Raw genomic sequence first — 22,088 nt, 5'->3', positions numbered from 1 at the left:
ACTGAAACACAGTCAGCGTGGAATACACACACAGGCATGCAAACAAACACACACACACTAGGTCAAAGACAAATATTGACATTGAGAGTTGTTAGATGCAAGCATTGAATTGGAGATGATGGCGGAAATGGGTCAACCTAGGTAAACAGCGTTCTACAATGTACCGAGTAGACCACTACATTGAGAATTACTCTAACAGTACATGTCTATGGGGCAAAAGTCATTGCAGATAACACTACAGTAATATACACTGACTTTGACCCCATTTAATGGTAACACACACACATACATCATACATGATGTAGTACATGTACATGTGCCATGCACACAACAAAATTGCCTTTTCATGTCACATTCCAATGAAATCACTACATATCTCAGCTAGACAATACAATATGTACATTGTAGTCATTTAGCAGACAGGAGCAATTAGGGTTAAGTGCCTTCGCTGAGGACATATTGACAGATCTTTCACCTAGTCAGCTCAGGATTCAAACCAGCAAACTTTCGGTTACTTGCCCAACGCTCTTAACCGCTAGGCTACCTGCCGCCTTCACAAGAGTATGCAAGTAATAGTGTTAATATTGTGTATTGGTAATAGCACTTTCCTCTCTCTCGTCAGATTTGAACATGGACTTCCTCCTCAACTTCCTGTTCAGCCCTCTGCCCACCTCGGCCATCGTCTCCCTGTTTGCCCTGATGGGGGCTGCCCTGGTCTACCTCAACACCAGGCCTAAACCCCTCACCATGCCTGCAGACCTCAACTGCCAGACCATAGGAGTCAGGGTAAGTACACTCTCTGTCTGAATTCCAAATTGACCCCTAGCCCCTACCTACACCCTAGGCAATCCTGTATCTGAGAGGATTGGATCACAGGGTTGAGGGTCAATTCCAATTTAAATTCAGTCAATTCAGGAAGTCATAAACAGATTACGATTCCAATTTTCCTCATTGTTTTTCAATGTGTCTTCCCTGATATGTCATTGCGCTCCCTCATATCCAGGATGGAGCGAGGAAAAGTGCCCTGCAGGAAGATGACAACCTGATGTCGTATTTCTATGACGACGCCAGAACAATGTACGAAGTCTTCCAGAGGGGACTACAAGTGTCAGGTCACCACCATATCACCTTCTGTCACATACATCTTGTTTCTGCACTAAGAATAAAATATACGTTTTTGGAATCAACATTAGAATTAGAGGTCCCCTCAGTTGGTTGCTGATTCCAATTACATAGTAGTATTCATGTCTGACTGAACGTGGCAAGGTCAGTGAGATTATGAGGTTATGATAATGAGGAGATTCAATCCATTTCTCCTTTACAGGTAATGGACCCTGTCTAGGCTACAGGAAACCAGGGCAACCGTACCAGTGGCTGAAATACAAACAGGTATGACACTATCACCGATAGTACTTACATAGGCCAGCATATCTCTGGGTCTGAATTCAGAATAATCATGTATAAAATATGGAATGAGCCAATGGCTTTTCTAAGTGGCTCATGCGTTGACATTCATTTGTGTTTGTATGTGTATTTATTAGGTATTCCCTTTTATTAGGTCCCGGCCTAACACATTGTGGCACTTACATCACACAAAAAACAGTACTTCATATAACATTATTACACCACTAAATATCTACAATACAACATTTATAATACTACCATACAACAATATTACAATGTACGTGTGTGTGTAGAGTATGTGTGCCTGTGTGTGTGTGTGTGTGTGTCTCTTCACAGTCTGCTTTGTTTCATAAAGTGTAGTTGTATCTGTTTTTTAAACCTGATTTTACTGCTTGCATGAGTTACTTGATGTGGAATAGAGTTCCATGTAGTCATGGCTCTGTGTTGTACTGTGTGTTTCCCAGAGTCTGTTCTGGACTTGGTGACTGTGAAGAAATCCCTTGTGTCATGTCTTGTGGGGTATGCATGGGTGTCTGAGCTGTGTGCTAGTCATTTGAACAGACAGCTCGGTGCTTTCAACATGTCGATACCTCTCACAAAGACAAGTAGTGATGCAGTCATTGATATTAGCTCTCCTTGTACATTTAAGGGCCAGCCGCGCTGCTCTGTTCTGTGCCAACTGTAATTTGCCTATGACTCTCTTTGTGGCACTTTGCCATATGACTAGGCAGTAGTCCAGGTACGAAAAAATTAGGGCCTGTAGGACTTGTTTTGATGATAGCAATGTCAAGAAAGCAGAGCAGCGCAAGACCTCTCCCCATCTTAAAAAAGTGAGGGCCTAGACAACTTCCTTGGGGAATGCCTGACTCTACCTGGATTATGTCGGCTGTTGTGACACTCTGGCTCCACGGACCTTTATTCTTGAGCCAGGGTTGTTCATGTTCATTTGTTTTGGGTGTATTTCTATGTGGGGGTGTCTAGGTTGTTGTATTTCTATGTTGGGTGATTGTGCGTGTTTGTATTCATTGACTCCCAATCGGAGGTAACGAGTGTCAGCTGTTCGGCTCGTTATCTCTGATTGGGAGCCATATTTAAGATGTAGGTTTCTGGTGTTAGTGGTGGGTTATTGTTCCAAATGTTCTATGTTCAGTCTGTGTACTGAGGACGTCACGGTTCGTGTTTTTGTTTTGTCGTGTGTTTCTTTATCAAATTAAAGTCATGTTCACTCGCTACGCTGCGCATTGGTTTCATCCTTACAACCGCCGTGACAGAATAACCCACCACAAGAGGACCAAGCGGCGTAACAAGCAGGGTGTCCAGGAGCCGACGCCCTTTCCAACTTTAGCGGATATCCACTTCAACTGGGTCAAGCCGCGTGAGGAGGAGAGAGGTTGGACTTGGGAGCAGAGGATGGAGAGTCTGGAGAGTCTGGCGAGGAAGATAGATGCCTGGTCCACGGGGAGGAGAGACCCCCAGAAATTTTTTGGGGGGGGGCTCACGACGTCGGGGCAGAAGGTGTACGGCCCGGAGGAGTGCAAGAGGTTGGCAGATATGGCCGCCAGTACAAGGGGGCTACTGGGTAAAGCAGGGAAGGAAAGTGTTGAGGCACGGCATGAGGTACTGGGGTGTGTAACCAGTTCGGTCCGGCCCGTTCCTAGTCCCGAGGTGCAGCCAGTAGTGTGTGTTCCCCGTACGGTACGGCCTGTTCCGGCCCCTCGCACTAAGTGTACGGTGCGCGTCGCCAGCCCGGTTCAGCCTGTCCCTGCACCACGTAGGAGGCCTACGGTGAGCTTCGCCAGCCCAGCTCGGCCTGTTCCTACTCCACGCACCAGGGATACGGTGCGCTTCGCCAGCCCAGCCCGGCCTGTTCCTACTCCACGCACCAGGGATACGGTGCGCTTCGCCAGCCCGGCCCGGCCTGTTCCGGCCACTCGCACCAGGGATACGGTGCGCGTCGCCAGCCCCGCCCGGCCTGTTCCGACTCCCCGCACTAGCCCTGAGATGCGTGTCCTCAGCCCGGTACCTCCAGTTCCGGCACCACGCATCGGGCCTACGGTGCGTCCCCAGGGCCAAGCATGCCCTGTTGCTTCTCCCCGCACTAGCCCTGAGATGCGTGTCCTCAGCCCGGTACCTCCAGTTCCGGCACCACGCATCAGGCCTACGGTGCGTCCCCAGGGCCAAGCATGCCCTGTTGCTTCTCCCCGCACTAGCCCTGAGATGCGTGTCCTCAGCCCGGTACCTCCAGTTCCGGCACCACGCACCAGTTCTACGATGCGCTTCAGACAGCCAGAGTCTGCCGTCTGCCCAACGGGGCCTGAACTGTCCGTCTGCCCAACGCCGTCTGAACTGCCCGTCTGCCCAACGGCGCCTGAACTGCCCGTCTGCCAAGCGCCGCAGGGGCTGCCCGTCTGCCATGAGCCTGCAAAGCCGCCCGTCTGCCATGAGCCTACAGAGCCGTCCGCCAGACCGGAGCCGCTAGAGCTCTCCGCCAGACAGGAGCAGCCAGAGCCTTCCGCCAGACAGGATCAGCCAGAGCCTTCCGCCAGACAGGATCAGCCAGAGCCTTCCGCCAGACAGGATCAGCCAGAGCTTTCCGCCAGACAGGATCAGCCAGAGCCTTCCGCCAGACAGGATCAGCCAGAGCCTTCCGCCAGACAGGATCAGCCAGAGCCTTCCGCCAGACAGGATCAGCCAGATCCTTCTGCCAGACAGGATCCGCCAGAGCCAGCCAGCCAGGATCCGCCATTCAGTCTGGTGCTGCCCCTCAGTCAGGTACTGTCCCTTAGTCCGGTGCTGCCCCTTAGTCCGGTGCCGCCCCTTAATCCAGTGGGGTTTAGTTGGGGGGTGGTCATGAGGAAGGGTAGACTAAAGCGGAGAGTGACTAAGGTGGAGTGGGGACCACGACCTGGGCCAGAGCCGCCACCAGGGACAGACGCCCACCCAGACCCTCCCCTAGACTGTATGCTGGTGCGCCCGGAGGTCGCACCTTTAGGGGGGGGTAATGTGACACTCTGGCTCCACGGACCTTTATTCTTGAGCCAGGGTTGTTCATGTTCATTTGTTTTGGGTGTATTTCTATGTGGGGGTGTCTAGGTTGTTGTATTTCTATGTTGGGTGATTGTGCGTGTTTGTATTCATTGACTCCCAATCGGAGGTAACGAGTGTCAGCTGTTCGGCTCGTTATCTCTGATTGGGAGCCATATTTAAGATGTAGGTTTCTGGTGTTAGTGGTGGGTTATTGTTCCAAATGTTCTATGTTCAGTCTGTGTACTGAGGACGTCACGGTTCGTGTTTTTGTTTTGTCGTGTGTTTCTTTATCAAATTAAAGTCATGTTCACTCGCTACGCTGCGCATTGGTTTCATCCTTACAACCGCCGTGACAGCTGTAAACGGTGCTTTGCTATTCCTGGATAGCGGAATTACTTTTGTTTTCCTCCAGGCCTGAGGGCACACACTTTCCTGTAGGCTTAGATTGAAGAGATGACAAATAGGAGTGGCAATGTCATCCACTATCATCCTCAGTACTTTTCCATCCAAGTAGGGAGACCCAGGTGGCTTGTCATTGTTGATAGACAACAATATATATTTTTTCACCTCTTCCACACTCACTTTACGGAATTCAAAATTACAGTGCTTATCTTTCATAATTTGGTCAGTTATGAATGGATGTGTAGGTTCAGAGCTTGTTGATGGCATGTCATGCCTAAGTTTGCTAATCTTGCCAATGAAAAAATAATTAAAGTAGTTGGCAATTGTTAACATATAGACTAATATGTTATAAATTGTGTTCTTACACTGGTACAGTTATGCCCTGTGAGAGATGTACAACTGCGCATGTGCGAAAATAAAGAAAGGGCATTTTCCCGCGTTCTGGTTGAAACACCAACGATGAACATGTGTGTTTATTCCTCCGTTAAGTAAGCCGGTATTCCTGTCCTGAAGATGACAGCACCAACAGGTTATGGGCCCAGGAGGGAACATGGAAGCCGATGGAATAGATTATGTTTCGACGGAGATGAAAAAAACTACGAGTTATGGGAGACAAAGTTTTTGGGACACTTGCGTTTGCTAGGGCTAAAGGCCACCATATTGAGCGTGGATGAAGATGAAGAAGACGGAGAGAAAAATTAAGAAGCCTACGCCGAATTGATACAGGTTTTGGATGATAAAAGTCTTTCCCTGATAATGAGAGAAGCAGCAGATGATGGGAGAAAAGCGTTGAAGATATTGAGGGAACATTATGCAGGTAAAGGGAAGCCACGTGTGATTAGCCTCTACACTGAGCTAACTTCTCTTCAGAAAGCCAGTGACGAAAGTGTTACGGATGATATCATTCGTGCTGAGACGGCTATTACAGCACTGAGGAATGCTGAAGAGACTTTAAGTGACGGGCTGTTGATTGCAATGATTCTGAAAGGTTTGCCCGAATCATTTAAGCCGTTTGCCATCCACATAACGCAGAGTGACGAGCCGACAACTTATGGCAAGTTCAAAACCAAGTTGAGGAGCTATGAAAGCACCGAGAAGTTTAGCGGCATTTCCACTGACGACAACGTGATGAAGGCAAGTAACATTAAAGTTAGCTGGCCAAGAGGAAGAGATAAAGGGACCGAGATAACCTGCTTCAACTGTGGCCAGAAAGGGCACAAGGCCCGGGAATGTACCGTTACTGGAGAGCACAGAGAACGGAGACAGTGGTGTAGTTTTTGCAAGAGCTCCACTCATACTGACGCAAATTGCAGACGAAAAAGAAGAGACAATGTGAAACAAGCAACAGATGCTGAAGGCCACACATTTGCATTCAAAATAAGTGACTGTCAGGTTCGTGGACTGAAACAAAAAGGGCTGATGGTTGATACGGGAGCAACGTCACATATAGTCACGGACATCGGGAAGTTTAAGGAGTTTGACGAGACTTTCAAACCGGAAAAACATTCCGTCGAGCTGGCTGACGGAACAAGAACGAATGGTGTCGCAGAGAGGAGAGGTGCAGCGGAGGTTTACCTGAGAGACAACACGGGTCGTCGGGTGAAAACAACGCTGACGAAGGCGCTGTACGTGCGTCGTTTCCACAGGACATTTTCTCTGTTAAAGCAGCGACAGCCAACGGAGCTTCAGTCAACTTTCGACAGGGGTGTAACAAGCTCATCCACAAGAACGGTACCACTTTTGACATCAAGGAGTACGATATACTTTACTATCTTAACACTGTAAGTGATGAAAATGATGATGGAAGTCATGGGTGCTATGATATTCACACATGGCACAAAATTCTTGGCCACTGTAATTTTGAGGATGTGTCAAAGTTAGAAAATGTGACAGAGGGAATGAAAATCACAGGTAAGATTGACAAATCTACCCTCAACTGTGAAATCTGCACACAGGGAAAATTTGTTCAGAGCAGAAACAGAGAGCCTGATGAAAAGGCGAAAGCAGCTCTTGAGCTTGTGCACACTGATTTGGCTGGCCCTATTGAGCCAGAGGCAAAAGATGGGTTCAGATATACTCTAGCATTTACGGATGATTATTCAGGGGCAGTTTTTGTGTATTTCCTAAAAGCAAAAAGTGATACTGTAAAAGCTACTGAGAAGTTTATTGCTGATGTGGCCCCTTATGGAAAAATAAAGTGTGTCAGGTCAGATAATGGCACAGAGTACACAGCCAAAGAGTTCCAGTCACTGCTCAGTAAGAATGCCATAAGACATGAAACTTCAGCCCCTTACTCACCCCATCAAAATGGGACCGCTGAGAGAAATTGGAGAACACTGTTTGAAATGGCAAGATGCATGCTACTTGAGAGCAACCTACCAAAGAAATTGTGGACATATGCTGTAATGACTGCTGCAGTAATTCGCAATAGGTGTTACAATAAGCGTGTAGGACAGACTCCACACTACATGTTTACTGGGAGAAAGACTGATCTTTCAAAGATGAAAGAATGTGGATCTGTTTGCTATGCATACAGACAGAACAAGAAAAAGTTGGACTCAAGATGTGAAAAGGGTATTTTTGTCGGGTATGATAAAAATAGTCCAGCATACCTAGTCTACTACCCAGACACTGGAAAATTTCTTAAAAACAGATTAGTCAAGTTCGTTACAAAAGGTGTAGTCGAACGCCAAACTCAGACAGATTTGGAAATGAGTGATGATCTTCATGGGGAGAGATTTCAATCCCCCATGCCAAAAGCCAAGATGGCAGATAAAAATTCCGAAGAGACACAAGATGTGCAAATCGAGACTTCAGATAGTCAGAGTCCACGCTATCCAGACAGAGAGAGGAAGAAGCCCCAGTACTTAAAAGACTATGAGTGTAAAGTGAAGTGTGATGACCAGATACCACCTAGTGTTGACTACTGCTACAGAGTAATGTGCAATGCACCACAAACCTTCAAAGAAGCAATGATTTCACCAAAATCAGAGATTTGGGCTACTGCTATGAAGGAGGAGATGGATTCCCTTAGGGAAAATGATACATTCACATTGACCACACTGCCAGAGGGTAAAAATGCAGTGGGGGGCAGGTGGGTCTATGCGGTCAAAAACAATTCAGATGAGACTGAGACATACAAGGCAAGATATGTTGCAAAGGGATATAGTCAAGTGGCAGGAATAGACTATAAGGAGACTTTTTCTCCAACTGCAAATATGACATCAGTATGTTGTTTGATGCAGCTAGCAGCTCAGTATGACTTAGAGTTACATCAGATGGATGTCAAAACAGCATATCTACATGCTCCTATTGACTGTGAAGTGTACATGGAGCAACCAGAGGGTTTTGAAGTCAGGTCAGATACAGGTGAGCAACTAGTCTGCAAACTGAACAAGTCACTGTACGGCCTGAAACAGTCAGGAAGGAACTGGAACAAAATGTTGCATGATCACCTTAGTGAAAATGGTTTTACACAGAACCCAGCTGATTACTGTGTTTACAACAAACAAACTGCAACAGAAAGGATCATTTTGATAATTTGGGTCGATGATCTAATTATCGCTGCTAGTGATAGTGACTCACTCACAAGTGTAAAAGAAATGTTAAGTGAAAAATTTAAGATGAAAGATCTTGGGAGGCTTGGACATTTCCTAGGCATTGATTTTACACAAAGTGAAGGGAAAATAAAGATGAGCCAAACAAGGTACATAACCAAGATACTGGAAAGGTTTGGTATGTCAGACTGTAAAACAAGGTCAACACCATGTGAACAAAAAAGAAAAAAAAAAAAAAAAACTGATAGAGTTCAGTGTGTCAAATCGGAGGGCCTGTTGTCTGGACCTATGGCAGTCTCTATGGGGGTGCCACAGGGTTCAATTCTTGGGCCGACACTTTTCTCTGTGTATATCAATGATGTCGCTCTTGCTGCTGGTGACTCTCAGATCCACCTCTACGCAGACGACACCATTTTGTATACATCTGGCCCTTCATTGGACACTGTGTTAACAAACCTCCAAACGAGCTTCAATGCCATACAACAATCCTTCAGTAGCCTCCAACTGCTCTTAAACACTAGTAAAACTAAATGCATGCTTTTCAATCGAACGCTGCTGGCACCCGCCCACCCGACTAGAATCACCACTCTCGACGGGTCTGACCTAGAGTATGTGGACAACTACAAATACCTAGGTGTCTGGTTAGACTGTAAACTCAACTTCCAGACTCACATAAAGAATATCCAATCCAAAGTTAAATCTAGAATCGGCTTCCTATTTCGCAACAAAGCCTCCTTCACTCATGCTGCCAAACATGCCCTCGTAAAACTGACTATCCTACCGATCCTTGACTTCGGCGATGTCATTTACAAAATAGCCTCCAACACTCTACTCAGCAAATTGGATGTAGTCTATCACAGTGCCATCCGTTTTGTCTCCAAAGCCCCATACACTACCCACCACTGTGACCTGTACGCTCTTGTTGGCTGGTCCTCACTACATGTTCGTCGTCAAACCCACTGGCTCCAGGCCATCTATAAATCACTGCTAGGCAAATCCCCGCCTTATCTTAGCTCATTGGTCACCATAGCAGCACCCACCCGTAGTCTGCGCTCCAGCAGGTATATCTCACTGGTCATTCCCAAAGCCAACACCTCCTTTGGCCGCCATTCCTTCCAGTTCTCTGCTGCCAATGACTGGAACGAATTGCAAGAATCTCTGAAGCTGGAGACTCTTATCTCCCTCAATAACTTTAAGCATCAGTTGTCAGAGCACCTTACCGATCACTGCACCTGTACACAGCCCATCTGAAATTAGCCCACCCAACTACCTCATCCCTATATTGTTATTTATTTTGCTCTTTTGCACCCCAGTATCTCTATTTGCACATAATCTCTTGCACATCTAGCATTCCAGTGTTAATACTATTGTAATTATTTTGCACTATAGCCTATTTATTGCCTTACCTCCATAACTTGCTACATTTGCACACACTGTATATATATTTTCTGTTGTATTTTTACTTTATGTTTTTTACCCCATATGTAACTCTGTATTGTTTTTATTGCACTGCTTTGCTTTATCTCGGCCAGGTCGCAGTTGTAAATGAGAACCTGTTCTCAACTGGCTTACCTGGTTAAATAAAGGTGAAAAAAAAAAAAAAAAAAAAAAAAATTTAGGTATCGTGAAGTGATAGGCAGCTTGATATATGTTATGACATGTACAAGACCGGAAATCAGTTGGATTGTCAGCAAGCTGTCACAATACCTATCAGAACCAAAAGAGCAACACTGGATAACAGCTAAACATGTGTTGAGGTACTTGAAGGGGACAATGAATCAGGAGTTGTGTTACAAAAAGGGGGTGGAAAAACTCAACCTCGTAGCATATAGTGATGCTGATTGGGCAGCAGATCAAAGTGACAGACGAAGCATAACAGGGTTTTGTTTTAGTTTAACTAAATGTGGACCTGTTATTTCATGGAGGTCTAAGAAGCAGCCAACAGTAGCTTTATCTACATGTGAAGCAGAGTACATGGCACTGGCTGCTACTACACAAGAAAGTTTGTACCTTGTACAGTTATCCAGATGGATAGTGAGTGCCAATATGCACCAGTAACAATCTTTGAAGATAACCAAGGTGCAATTGCTCTGTCAAAGAACCCAGTGTGTCGTCAGAGATGTAAACATGTTGACATCAGATATCATTTCATTCGATCTGCACTCAGTGATGGCAAAATAAGTATTGAATATTGTCCAACGGCAGACATGGTTGCAGATGTTTTGACTAAACCTGTAACGAAGTTGAAAAATTCTTGGGTTATATGTTTGGAATGTAAACTGACATTTGTGAGATGTATAACTGTAAGCTAAATGTGTTGATAGTTAGGTTGAATACGACTTGTACAGTATAAGAGCAAGTGGGGGTGTTAACATATAGACTAATATGTTATAAATTGTGTTCTTACACTGGTACAGTTATGCCCTATGAGAGACGTACAACTGCGCATGTGCGAAAATAAAGAAAGGGCATTTTCCCGCGTTCTGGTTGAAACACCAACGATGAACATGTGTGTTTATTCCTCCGTTAAGTAAGCCGGTATTCCTGTCCTGAAGATGACAGCACCAACAGCAATATCATTGGGTTTTGTGATGAATTAACCATCTGATTCAATGAAGGATGGAGCTGAGTTCGCCTTTCTTGGCCAAAAATTAATTTAAGGTGCTCCAAAGCTTTTTACTAGCATTCTTTATATAATTTGACTTTATTTCTTCTTCTTTTTGTTTAGTTTAGTCACATGATTTTTCAATTTACAGTAAGTTTAACGACCAGCTGTGCAACCAGACATATTTGCCATTCCTTTTGCCTCGTCCCTCTCAACCATACATTTTTTTCATTCCTCATCAATCCACAGGGATTTAACAGTTTTTACAGTCATTTTCTTACTGGGTAGATGCTTATTAGTAACTGGAATAAGCAATTTCATAAATGTGTCAAGTGCAGCATCTTCAACAAAGGAATCATTACAAAACCTCTTGTATGATCTCTTATACACTATATTAGGCCAAGCCTTTGGAACTTTGGTTTTCCTAGATATGGCTACAATATTTTGATCACTACATCCAAAGGATGTGGATACTGCTTTAGAGCAGATTTCTGCAGCATTAGTAAAGATGTGATCAATACATGATTTCATTCCTGTGCTGTTTGTAAATACCCTGGTAGGTTGACTGATAACCTGAACCAGGTTGGAGGCACTGGTTACAGTTTGAAGCTTTTTCTTGAGTAGACAGCTTGATGAAAGCCAGTCAATATTTAGGTCACCCAGAAAGTACACCTCTCTGTTGATATGACATACATTATCAAGCATTTCACACATATTATCCAGATACTGACTGTTAGCACTTGGTGGTCTATAGCAACTTCCCACAAGAATGGGCTTTAGGTGAGGCAGGTGAACCTGTAGCCATATTACTTCAACAGCATTTGACATGAGATCCTCTCTAAGCTTTACAGGAATATGACTCTGAATATAAACAGCAACACCTCCCCCATTGGCATTCATGTCTCTTCTGTAGATGTTATAACCATATATTGCTACCACTGTATCATCAAAGTAATTATATAAGTGAGTTTCCAGAGATAGCCAGTATATGAATGCATTCTGTTTCTAGCAAGTTATCGATTTCATTAACCTTGTTTCTTAGGCTACATATGTTCATGTGGGCTTTTTTAAGCGCTTTTCTGGGTTGCTTGATTGTTTTTATTGCTTTACTGGGAGGCTTATCAGAGGTAGACATGACAGTGACTTGTCCGTAATTTTTGCATACATAGAACTTTTGAAGGACAGACGGATGTGTAGTGCATTCTTCGTGCATTTGATCAAGGTCTGTATGTATAGAGACCCTAACATCCTTGACCTTAGATCTTTGCTGTAATGCCTTCCACCGCAGGTGTCCAATCGGGCTGAGCACCTTGGGTCAGGGCTGATCCACAGGGGCCTGAAGCCGACCCCTGACACCTTCATTGGTATCTTTGCTCAGAACAGACCAGAGGTGAGAATGTTTTTCTAGGTTGAGTATATTTCATCTATCACTGTCATATTGCTGCATACAGAAGTTGCAGTCATTGAACTGTATGAAAAATCCGAATCGGTATTGTATTCTAAATGGGCAACACATGAGCTGTTGATTTCAAATGAGACCAGAGTGTTGATCCGTTGAACATTGATCCTGTACGGCTTATTATTGCTCCCTGCTTGTTCTTTGGTCCAGTGGATTATCAGCGAGCTGGCCTGCTACACCTATTCCATGGTGGCGGTGCCCCTGTATGACACCCTGGGACACGAGGCACTGGAGTTCATTATTAAGAAAGGTAATTGGGTCTGCTCCACCATGTACTGCACTTCATTAACAGTGTTAATGAGGCCAGGTTTAGGCCTGTCATTCCCTAGGGGTTCCACAAGGCTTGATGCAGAGTCCACTATATTTTACCTTGACTAATCTTCTTCTCATTTTTCCTATATCACTCGTTAACTCCACCTCCTCCCCTCCATGCCCATGCTACTATAGTGCAAGCCTTCATAATCCTTTTATAATGCTCAAATAGATGCTTCAGAAATCATTTATAAGCAAATGTAATGCTATAAAGAAGGTGGCAAAAGGGTTGTGCCACATTTGGCAAAATCAAGATGCATGGACCTGTTACAACCCAGTATGAATACATACATACATGCATGCATGCATGCATACAAATTAATAAAAAATAAAAGCTGAAATGTCTTGATTCAATAAGGATTCAACCCCTTTGTTAAGGCAAGTCTAAATAAGAAATAATGTGCTTCACAAGTCACATAATATGGACTAACTCTATGTGCAATAAAAGTGTTTAACATGATTTGAGAATGACTACCTCATCTTTGTGCCCCACACATGCAATTATCTGTAAGGTCCCTCTGTCGAGCACTGAATTTCTAACACAGATTCAACCACAAAGACCAGGGAGGTTTTCCCAATGCCTCGCAAAGAAGGGCACCTATTGGTAGATAGGTACAAATAAAATAAAAAGCAGACATTAAATATCCCTTTGAGCATGGTGAAGTTAGTAATTAGACTTTGGATGGTGTATCAATACACCCAGTCACTACAAATATACAGGCATCCTTCCTAACTCAGTTGCAGAAGAGGAAAGAAAACCGCTCAGGGATTTCTCCATGAGGCCAATTGTGACATTAAAACAGTTACAGAGTTGAATGGCTGTGATAGGAGAAAACTGAGGATGGATCAACAACATTGTAGTTATTCCACAATACTAACCTAACTGACAGAGTGAAAAGAAGGAAGCCTGTACAGAATAAAAATACTCAAAAACATCCTGTTTGCATCAAGGCACTAAATTAATACTGCAAGAAAATGTGGCAAAGCAATTAACTTTTTGTCCTGAATACAAAGTGTTTGGGGAAAATCCAATACAACACATTACTGTCACGCCCTGACCTTAGATATCCCTTTTATTCTCTATTTGGTTAGGTCAGGGTGTGATTTGGGTGGGCATTCTAGTGTTTCTATTTCTTTGTTTGCCGGGTATGGTTCCCAATCAGAGGCAGCTGTCTATCGTTGTCTCTGATAGGGGATCATACTTAGGCAGCCTTTTTCCCACCTTAGTTTGTGGGATCTTGTTTTTGTATAGGTGCTTTGGAGCCTGCAGAACTCCACGTTCGTGTGTATTTTGTTGTTTTTTCTGTGTTCATTTAATAAATTAATATGTTCGCCTACCACGCTGCACCTTGGTCCGAGCCTTCAATCAACGAACGTGACAGAAGATCCCACCACAAACGGACCAAGCAGCGTGTCCGGGAGGAGCAGACGTCTTGGACATGGGAGGATCAACGGCGACTCCGAAGTTCACGACCACGACAGAAGCCCGAAAAATTTTTTGGGGGGGCACACAGGGTGGTTGGCGGAGCCAGGTTTCAGACCAGAGCCAACTCTCCGCACTCGCTTTGGGGAGCGTGTGACCGTTCAGGCACCATGTTAGCACAGCTGAAAACTGTTGTGCTGATTAAAGAAGCAATACAACTGGCCTGTTTGAGACTAGTTGAGTATCTGGAGCATCAGCAATTGTGGGTTCGATTACAGGCTCAAAATGCCCAGAAACAAATAACTTTCTTCTGAAACTCATAAGTCTATTCTTGTTCTGAGAAATTAAGGCTATTCCATGCAAGAAATTGCCAAGAAACTGAAGATCTCGTACAACGCTGTGTACTACTCCCTTCAAAGAACAGCGCAAACTGGCTCTAACCAGAATAGAAAGAGGATTGGGAGGCCCCGGTGCACAACTGAGCAAGAGGACAAATACATTAGAGTGTCTAGTTTGAGAAACAGGCGCCTCACAGGTCCTCAACTGGCAGCTTCATTAAATAGTACCCGCAAAACACCAGTCTCAACGTCAACAGTGAAGAGGCGACTCCGGGATGCTGACCTTCTAGGCAGAGTTTATTGGCCAGTCTGATATGGCTTTTTCTACAGCTACAATAGCCATTTACAACATTAGCAATGTCTACACTGTATTTCTGATCAATTTGAACATGTTCCAGCCGCCACATTTTCAACTGATTGTTTGTGATTTCAGCGGACATCTCCACAGTGCTGTGTGACAAACAGAACAAAGCCGAGACACTGCTTGAAAACTGTGAGAAGGGAGAGACGCCTGACCTCAAAACTATTATCCTCATGGATGCCTTTGACACTGAGCTGACCGTACGGGGCGCAAAGTGTGGGGTGGACATCATGTCCCTACAGGAAGTGGAGGTACTGTACTGTATGACAGTATATAGGGATGTCTAAGAAAATAAGCGTTTACACACTTTCAATGGCTTTGAGCAGGTGCTGGAGAATAAAGTATTTGTTAAGTAAAAAAAGAAAAAGACTGCACACTGCAATCTATGCTTCCAAGTTGTATTGGAATAGCTTTTCGACCCTTGGGGTCTTCATCAGTTCAAAGCCTATTGCTCCCGAGGGGTTCCCCAAGGGTCTATGATAAGTTCAGCTGTATTTTACCCATGCTCCAAGAACAAATTGACCTTAATCATAGATAGGATCAACTTTACATTCCCAAATCCTAACAACCATTCGGGGGGTAATACTGCAGGAGTAGACTTACATTGCCTACTAAAGCTGTCTTATCTCTAATCCTGTATTTTCTTAATGAGGTCCCAACTGTAATTGTTCAAGAAAGTTATTGTGATAATCGCTACTCTCTAGGGCAGTGTTTCGCAAATCTCTCCTGAAGTCCCTCTACTCAGTTCCACTTATTTGACCAATTCCAGTTAAAGCACACCTCAACTAATGAAGTGCATGGTAATAAGTTGATGAGATGAATCAAGTGTGCTTGTACTGAAATGCCATAGTCTTACGCCAGTCTTACACCAGCGCAATGTAAGACAATGTTGAAATGCATAAAATTAGTGGAACTGGCTTGGTACTCAAGAAGAGGATTGGTAAACAATGCTCTAGGGTGGTTAAGCAAGTACTAGTCCATAGTGTTTCAGTGGCCATGCCCAATGTAGAGCAAATGCTGTCCTCTTTTCAAACATTTATCAAAAAACCGTTTTAGATAAATCAATTGAATCAAAAATATTTTTTAGGCTCTGGGGAAGGACAATCTACACAAGCCAGTTGTAAGTAAAAGTCATACAATATGTTACTTGTATATTTATTATCCAGTCTAAAACAATGTTCTAAGGAATATTCAGCTGTATTAACCCCACCTGCTTTTGATTTCAAAATAGTTTTTTTCTGGCAAAATTGTATGTAGAAATACTACGGTAAATGTGTGTTTCTGCTTCCCCTACAGCCACCAAAGCCGGAGGACCTCAGCATCATATGTTTCACCAGTGGAACTACAGGTTGACCATACTGTACTTTACTGTGTGTGTGTGTCTCTTGTATATCATGTGAACACCCTCCTAATATTAGTTGTTGGTTTCAGGTGACCCTAAGGGAGCAATGCTGACTCATGAAAATGTGGTCTCGGATGCAGCAGGTGTGATTAAAACCTTTGAGGTATGCATACTCTCTCAGGAACTGACACATAAACAGTACTCTGCCTAGGTCTAGGTTTTACCCTATAGGAAAGTTACCATACCCATAGATTTACATGTAGAATCACATATAGTAATCCAATAACATATACAGTAGTCCAGCACTGGATTTCAAATGATGCAATGACTATGAGATTAAAGTGCAGACTATCAGCTTTAATTTGAGGGCTTTTTCATCCATATCGGGCGAACCGTTTAGAAATAACATCACTTTCTGCACATAGACATCCCATTTTAGGGGACCCAAATTCACTTATATGTGTCTTAAAGTAGTACAAAGCTAAGTATTTGGTCCCATATTCATAGCACACAATGACTACATCAAGCTTGTGACTTTACACATTTGTTGCATGCATTTGCTGTTTGTTTTGGTTGTGTTTCAGATAATTTTGTGCCCAATAGAAATGAATGGTAAACAATGTATTGTGTCATTTTGGAGTCACTATTATTGTAAATAAGAATAGAATATGTTTCTAAACACGTCTACATTAATGTGGATGCTACCATGATTACTGATAATCCTGAATGAATCCTTAATAATGATGAGTGAGAAAGTTACAGACGCACAAATATCATACCCCCCCCCCTAAATGCTAACCTTCCCTGTTATTGTAATGGTGAGAGGTTAGCATGTCTTGGGGGTATGATATTTGTGCGCCTGTAACTTTCTCACTCAAAACAAGGTTGTCCACTATCGGCATATCTATTTATTATGGCCATCGAAATGTTAGCTATTAAAATCAGATCCAGCAATAATGTCAACGGGCTACAAATACAGGGATTACAAACAAGGCTGTCATTGTATGCTGATGATTCATGTTTTCTTTTAAATCCACAATTTGGTTCCCTCCACACCCTCATAGAGGATCTAGATACTTGTTCTAACCTATCTGGATTACAACCAAATTATGATAAGTGTACTATATAAGGTATTGGATCACTTTTACATTACATTTTAAATTTTTACATTTTAGTCATTTAGCAGACGCTCTTATCCAGAGCGACTTACAGTTAGTGAATACATTTGTTTTTTTTTATACTGGCCCCCCGTGGAAATCAAACGCCATGCTCTATCAACTGAGCTACATCCCTGCCGGCCATTCCCTCCCCTACCCTGGACGACGCTGGGCCAATTGTGCGCAGCCCATGAGTCTCCTGGTCGCGGCCGGCTGCGACAGAGCCTGGATTCGAACCAGGATCTCTAGTGGCACAGTTAGCACTGCGATGCAGTGCCTTAGACCACTGCGCCACTCAGGACTACATTACCATGTAGTTTACCAATAAAATGGTCTGATGGTGAAGTGGACATACTCGTTATTCATATACCGAAAGAAATAAATGATCTCAATACAATACATTTTAATAGAAAGTTAGCAAAAATAGATAAGATCTTGCTATCATGGAAAGGAAAATACCTGTCTATTTGTGGAAAAACCACCCTGACTCTTTAGTCATATCCCAGTTTACCTTTTTGCTTATGGCCTTGCCTACACCTAGCGACTTGTTTTTTAAATTATTTGAGCAAAAAATATTCCATTTTATTTGGAACGGCAAGCCAGACACATTTTAATGGGCCAATTTATTTAATGAATATTAATTCAGAGGGCAGAAATAATTAAATATTGAAGCATTAGACTTTTCACTAAAGGCTTCAGTCATACAAAAGTTATACTTAAATCTGAACTGGTTTTCTAGCAGATTAGTAAGAATGTCTCAACCCATGTTCAAGAATGCAAGAATGGCCTTTTTCCCTTTATTCAGATTACAACCTCTCACTTTCGGATATTTTAAAATGAAATAATCTCCAAAATATTGCTATTTTAAAAACAAACCATATAAAGTTTGTTGCAATTTCAGTTTAATCCATCAGAAAAGACAGAACAAATATTACAACAAATATTGGGAGAAAGTAAGGAACTTGCCCTGCATTAACCAAAATTGGTTAAAGAAAATTGTGATAAATAAAAAAGTATACCAGTTTCATTTAACGACCAAAAAATGGACAGCTGTGCCATACAGATTGCAAAATAGTTGGGAAGAGATTTTCGATGTACCGATTCTATGGCACATGGTTTATGAACTGATACACAAAACAACGCCGGATTCAAACATTCTTGCAACAAATATAATGTTATATATATGGGGGATACAACCATCCCAGCCCTGCAGATGTTGCTGTGAAGTGACAGAATTATTAGATCATTTATGTTGGTACTGTCCATATGTAGCTTGTTTTTGGTCTCAGGTTCAGGAATGGCAGGAGAATTGCAACATTTACCTGGAGCTAACTCTGCAGATAGCACTGCTGGGTGATTGAAAAGGTTCAGAACGTTTGTGAAACATCACAGAACAGTTGACAAACAGGGATTTAAACCAATTTGTGCACAAAAAAACTATAGTGGGGAAAAAAAGTATTTAGTCAGCCACCAATTGTGCAAGTTCTCCCACTTAAAAAGATGAGAGAGGCCTGTAATTTTCATCATAGGTACACGTCAACTATGACAGACAAAATGAGAAAAATCATTTTTAATGAATTTATTTGCAAATTATGGTGGAAAATAAGTATTTGGTCAATAACAAAAGTTTCTCAATACTTTGTTATATACCCTTTGTTGGCAATGACACAGTTCAAACGTTTTCTGTAAGTCTTCACAAGGTTTTCACACACTGTTGCTGGTATTTTGGCCCATTCCTCCATGCAGATCTCCTCTAGAGCAGTGATGATTTGGGGCTGTCGCTGGGCAACACGGACTTTCAACTCCCTCCAAAGATTTCCTATGGGGTTGAGATCTGGAGACTGGCTAGGCCACTCCAGGACCTTGAAATGCTTCTTACGAAGCCACTCCTTCGTTGCCCGGGCGGTGTGTTTGGGATCATTGTCATGCTGAAAGACCCAGCCACGTTTCATCTTCAATGCCCTTGCTGATGGAAGGAGGTTTTCACTCAAAATCTCACGATACATGGCCCCATTCATTCTTTCCTTTACACGGATCAGTCGTCCTGGTCCCTTTGCAGAAAAACAGCCCCAAAGCATGATGTTTCCACCCCCATGCTTCACAGTAGGTATGGTGTTCTTTGGATGCAACTCAGCATTCTTTGTCCTCCAAACACGACGAGTTGAGTTTTTACCAAAAAGTTATATTTTGGTTTCATCTGACCATATGACATTCTCCCAATCCTCTTCTGGATCATCCAAATGCACTCTAGCAAACTTCAGACGGGCCTGGACATGTACTGGCTTAAGCAGGGGGACACGTCTGGCACTGCAGGATTTGAGTCCCTGACGGCGTAGTGTGTTACTGATGGTAGGCTTTGTTACTTTGGTCCCATCTCTCTGCCGGTCATTCAGTAGGTCCCCCCGTGTGGTTCTGGGATTTTTGCTCACCGTTCTTGTGATCATTTTGACCCCACGGGGTGAGATCTTGCGTGGAGCCCCAGATCGAGGGAGATTATCAATGGTCTTTTATGTCTTCCATTTCCTAATAATTGCTCCCACAGTTGATTTCTTCAAACCAAGCTGCTTACCTATTGCAGATTCAGTCTTCCCAGCCTGGTGCAGGTCTACAATTTTGTTTCTGGTGTCCTTTGACAGCTCTTTGGTCTTGGCCATAGTGGGGTTTGGAGTGTGACTGTTTGAGGTTGTGGACAGGTGTCTTTTATACTGATAACAAGTTCAAACAGGTGCCATTAATACAGGTAACGAGTGGAGGACAGAGGAGCCTCTTAAAGAAGAATTTACAGGTCTGTGAGAGCCAGAAATCTGCTTGTTTTTAGGTGACCAAATACTTATTTTCCACCATAATCTGCAAATAAATTCATTAAAAATCCTACAATGTGATTTCCTGGATTTTTTTTCCTCAATTTGTCTGTCATAGTTGACGTGTACCTATGATGAAAATTACAGGCCTCTCTCATCTTTTTAAGTGGGGGAGAACTTGCACAATTGGTGGCTGACTAAATACTTTTTTTCCCCACTGTAAAAGATTCACTGACCCAATACTTTTGGAGCTCACTGTAGTAATTTAATAGGATCACTGTGATTTTATCCTCGTGTGTGTGGACGTGTTTAACTATACTTGTGGGGACCAGAAGTTCCCACAAGAATAGTAAACTAATAACAATTTGACCAACTGGGGACATTTTGTTGGTCCCCACAAGGTCAAATGCTATTTCTAGGGGGTTTAGGGTTAAGGTTAGAATTAGTATTAGGGTTAGAATTAGGTTTATGGTTAGGAGATAGGGTTCGTTTTAGGGTTAGGAGTTAGGGTTAGGTTTAGGGTTAGGGTAAGGGTACGGGTTCGAGTTAGGGTTAGGGGTTAGGGAAAATAGGATTTTGAATGGGACTAAATTGTATGTCCCCACAAGGTTAGCTGCGCAAGAGTGTGTGTGTGCGTGTGTGCTTGCGTGTGTGCTTGCGTGTGTGTGGGGTTGCATATGTGTGAGGGAGAAAAAGAGAAGGAGAGAGATCTTATAATATTGTAGTCTCTTGTGAAAGGTGAAAAAAGAGGCAAGCATTCACACGTGATTTGGTTCTGGGTTGCCGAGATTTGTAGTCATTTGTAGTCAGTAATCATAACCTTCGGAACCAACTTGTGTCCCCCACAGATTTCCGTGGTTCCTAGTACTCAGGATGTGTCCATCTCCTTCCTGCCTCTGGCACACATGTTTGAGAGGGTTGTACAGGTGAGTTCACAGTCTAACTGCAAACTAGTCTTGAATTTTTTTACATTAACTGTCACGGACAGAAGAGGACCCAAGAGCGCAAGTTCAAATTCAGAGTTCTTTATTGAAGGTTTCAGGCAGGAAGAGGAGTGCCAGGGGTGTCAGGGGTTCCAGGGGTGCTAGGGGCTCTGGGGTCTTTCAGGGTCCTGTGGGTACCTGTGCTCCGGGGGTCACCAAATGTCCGGGGGTGTCCAGTCCAAGTGCTTAGTGTGTGTGTTCCCCAGTGATGGAGCGGCGTATCGGGCTGAGGGTGGTGAAGCGTCTGGGCACGCTCATCTGGTGGTCGGAGACCTGGGGGAACACACACACAACAGCAATATGAATGGCAGGCAGAAGTACAGATCAGGGCTGGGCAAATATCGTGGTGAGAGACAGAAAGCAGAATCGAGTTACCGGAGGGGCTGAAGATCGGAGAGTAGTCGAGGTCCAGAAGGCAGGTCGGGATAGACGGGGCAGTAGAACAAGGAGGCAGTCAAGAAAGGATCGGTATCCCAAACAGGAGTCAGAGCGCAGACAGGCAGGTTACTGGTCCGGGTTTGAAGACGATCTGACAGGGCTTGGCTGAAAAACAGGGCTTGATATACTGGGAGAGGTTAGTGGGGAAATGCAGTTCAGCTGGCAGAGTAATTAGAACAGAGTGAGGCAAGGTGAGGATGGTGAGTGGGAAATGCAGTGCAGCTGGCCAGGTAACAAGAGCAGAGCAGGGCGGAGCCAGGTGGAGCTCGTTAGGCAGAGTAGGGAGAGAGTGAGCAGAGTGGCAGAGAATTGAATGCAATTAATGTTGCTACCAGGGAGAGAGAGTGCTCATGACAGGACCCCCCCTCCAAGGGACGGCCCCAGAAGTCCCAAGAACAACATCATGCCGGGAGGGTGGAGGGGAGCAGGCGGCGGGTCAGAACTCCTCCGAGCGGTCCGAGTGAATCTCCTCATCCTCA

The 22,088-nt window shown here is 43.8% G+C and overlaps 1 protein-coding gene across 1 annotated transcript in view; it reads left to right on the top strand.

Moving 5' to 3' along the window:
• Positions 1-630: 630 nt before the first annotated feature.
• Positions 631-22,088, top strand: part of acsl5 (acyl-CoA synthetase long chain family member 5) — a gene marked incomplete at both ends in the record, with an annotated part of 42,714 nt that continues 21,256 nt past the window's right edge. Inside the window, 10 exons of the mRNA XM_084164856.1 lie at positions 631-786; positions 1,004-1,112; positions 1,325-1,389; positions 12,284-12,385; positions 12,605-12,704; positions 14,961-15,139; positions 15,976-16,008; positions 16,185-16,236; positions 16,320-16,393; positions 21,037-21,114. Coding sequence (XP_084020982.1) covers positions 631-786; positions 1,004-1,112; positions 1,325-1,389; positions 12,284-12,385; positions 12,605-12,704; positions 14,961-15,139; positions 15,976-16,008; positions 16,185-16,236; positions 16,320-16,393; positions 21,037-21,114 — 948 coding nt within the window. The remainder of the gene's footprint in view (positions 787-1,003; positions 1,113-1,324; positions 1,390-12,283; positions 12,386-12,604; positions 12,705-14,960; positions 15,140-15,975; positions 16,009-16,184; positions 16,237-16,319; positions 16,394-21,036; positions 21,115-22,088) is intronic.

Source organism: Coregonus lavaretus (genome assembly GCF_964263955.1).
Source record: "Coregonus lavaretus genome assembly, chromosome: 1".
Taxonomy (NCBI): domain Eukaryota; kingdom Metazoa; phylum Chordata; class Actinopteri; order Salmoniformes; family Salmonidae; genus Coregonus; species Coregonus lavaretus.
This window is presented reverse-complemented; position numbering and strand designations above follow the sequence as displayed.